The following is a 2,632-nucleotide window of genomic DNA, read 5'->3' on the forward strand; positions in this document are numbered from 1 at the left end:
ATTTGGTTTATTTTACAGTAGGTTGGATGTTGGACGTTAACATCAGGCTGATGTTGGATTCTGACGTCAACCGAATTTCTGTTACAAAATGCAACGTCCCCATGACATTGGGGGAACAACGTCAATCTGACGTCATGTTGACATCCTGTACCTGCTGGGATGATAACTGTTCAACAATATTTCTAAATTTTTCTCATAATTGAAAATATATTATGTTCAAAAAAGGCCATGCCTAGCTCCAACCATTCAAACCAAGATAATTTTGGAGAAATTTCAGTTTAACTTAAAGTAAAACGTGAAAGTTTACCAATTGTGATTTCAAGACCTCTGTAAATATTTCAAGCGAGTTTAAAGTGTTTTTAAAACAAATGAACTATAGCGTTTGATTATTTACACAATGAAGGATATACAGCTTTCTTGTACATTTAATTATTTTATTTCTGTATCTGTAGTTTTAGACTCCTTCATATTTGCTCTGCTTGTGGTTTATTTTATTTTGTGCAAATGCTCTCCCCTACAAAATCATTCAAATCGAGCTAAAATTATAAAGTTTATTAAGTGAAATATTGCCATATAAATCGCAGAGAGTGAAAGTAACTTTTATTTCCAGTATGCAGCCCTTCTACCCTACCCTACAACCCGTCACATGTGGTATAGTACCGTGATCCAGAAGCAACTTGGCTAAATTACTGGACAAAAATTCAATCATAAATATGAAAAAATACTTTTCGTTAGTTGTATCAAACATATGTGTCTGTATACTCTCTTACCTGCATTTATAGAAGGTACCAATAGACAGATGAAAAGGCATCTGAAAAGCACGAGGGAACATTGAAAAGAGAGAGGAATATACTTAGTAATTTATTGTCGATAAAGATAACATAAAATATGTTTGTCGTCATCATTGTGCATCATAAAAATAAAATCCGCCACATTCATTTTGAATGATGCGCATATCTGCACTCCGCCACCTGGTTGGTTGGTAAAGATAGTGAAAATAGCTGTGATTGGTCTAGACATGAAAAACGAAAGTAAGGGGCGTTTTCTGTTTACCTGGAGTTTTCATTCAAAAATGTTTGCCAACGCAATGCTCGTTACGTTTTAATTACTCCACACTTTCCATCCACCCGTTTTATGCATTTTATTTTGGGATTTAACTAAACAATGTAAAAAAACAAGATGTGTAGGCTATGTGATTTAAAAAAACGGGCATAATAATATATGTCGATCTAATGAACAGAAACTACGATGGAAGTTGCGTTTGTTTTGTTGCAATTCCAGCACCAACACATACTTTACCCCAGCACATGATTTTTTTTACAATTAACATTGTTTTTTTACAATTAGCATTAACATTATTAACATATTAATTAACATTATTTTTTACAAATAACATCATTTTTCTACAAATGATGTGCTTGGTCAGTTACAGCATGTCATTTCACACCGTCTAAAATGTTGTTTTAATAATTCTGAAAACACCCAAGTGAAAGGATCACAATGCATCTCTGTCTTAATCGTTTTCACAAACATTAGCTTCAAATGCAAGAAAGGAAAAGAGGATGTGGTTTCTCAGCTTGCAGAAACCATTAGGGGCTACATATTTATTAATCTACATATGTTATTCACGTATGACTTGTAAATGTAAATTCGTTTACACTGTTAATTTCGACCGTGATGTTTTAATTTAAATTGGAAAAAGGTCTTACCGGTACATATTGCAGCCTGCGTGTAATCCGTCTCAGTAAGCCGTTGAACATGCTGCACTTGAATTTTAATACAGTTGCAAGGTGTACCCCCCGCCGCCCCTCCCTTATCTCCGTTAGGTCAAGTTTTTAAACAATGCATCCACATGGGAGTGGAGCGCATGGCAGAGGTAGGAGTGGTCTGGGAGAAAGGAGGGCGAACAACATACAGTTGGCTCACAAGAACAGACTTAAATCAGAAAAGTTTAAATGCATAGAAATAAACCGTAAATAAGTTAATGCCCTGTTACATATAAGATCATGTTTATATAAACACGATAAATGAGGAGGACTTCTCTCTCCTGAATCCCCAGGTCTGAATGCAGACAATGCTAGGGCAAGCCGTATTGACATTTAATCTATAACCTGTACTAGTTCTATTTTCATGTTACTAGTACTTGTTCATTAGATCAGGGGTCACCAACATGGTGCCCGCCGGCACCAGGGCCCAGTTTTTCAAAATGTTTAATCCGGATAAAATTGATCCAGATTTAGTAATCCTGTTTTTGCGATCCGTGATCACGTAGTCAAGCTTACTTTTTGAGCCGGTTTTTCAAAGCAACATTGGATTGGATCAATCTGATCCGGATAGGAACTTTTCTGGATCACTAAATCTGGATTACCAGTGCTCAAACACAATGTAGATGGATAGATAGGCCTATGTAAAGAGCAACAATTAGAATAGCCAGTGTGGGGTAAATATAACTTTATTTTTATTAGAAATGAAAACACACATAAAAAAAAAACAATAAAAACCCCATCCCATCCTCTTCCAGCAGTCCGTTTATCTGAGACCAACAACACAAACACTGTACATTGAGGTATTTATAATAAGTTACAAATATAGATGTAAATAAAAAAAATTGTTAATGTCAAAAACTCCACAA

General features: G+C 35.2%; 1 protein-coding gene across 2 annotated transcripts in view; it reads right to left on the minus strand.

The window, feature by feature from the left end:
* The window catches only part of zgc:194627, an 8,977-nt gene extending 7,231 nt beyond the window's left edge, over window positions 1–1,746 (minus strand). The window contains exons 1-2 of one of the 2 annotated variants that reach the window (XR_015521362.1): window positions 1,710–1,746; window positions 771–811 (exon numbers count right to left, since the gene is read on the minus strand). Coding sequence is in view for 1 of the 2 variants with exons in the window: in NM_001128805.1 (NP_001122277.1) it covers window positions 771–811; window positions 1,710–1,717 (49 nt within the window). In the remaining variant the exon portion in view is untranslated. 2 annotated transcript variants of the gene reach the window in all.
* Window positions 1,747–2,632: the final 886 nt, after the last annotated feature.

Source organism: Danio rerio, chromosome 22 (genome assembly GCF_052040795.2).
Source record: "Danio rerio strain M-AB ecotype USA chromosome 22, GRCz13ab, whole genome shotgun sequence".
NCBI lineage: Eukaryota > Metazoa > Chordata > Actinopteri > Cypriniformes > Danionidae > Danio > Danio rerio.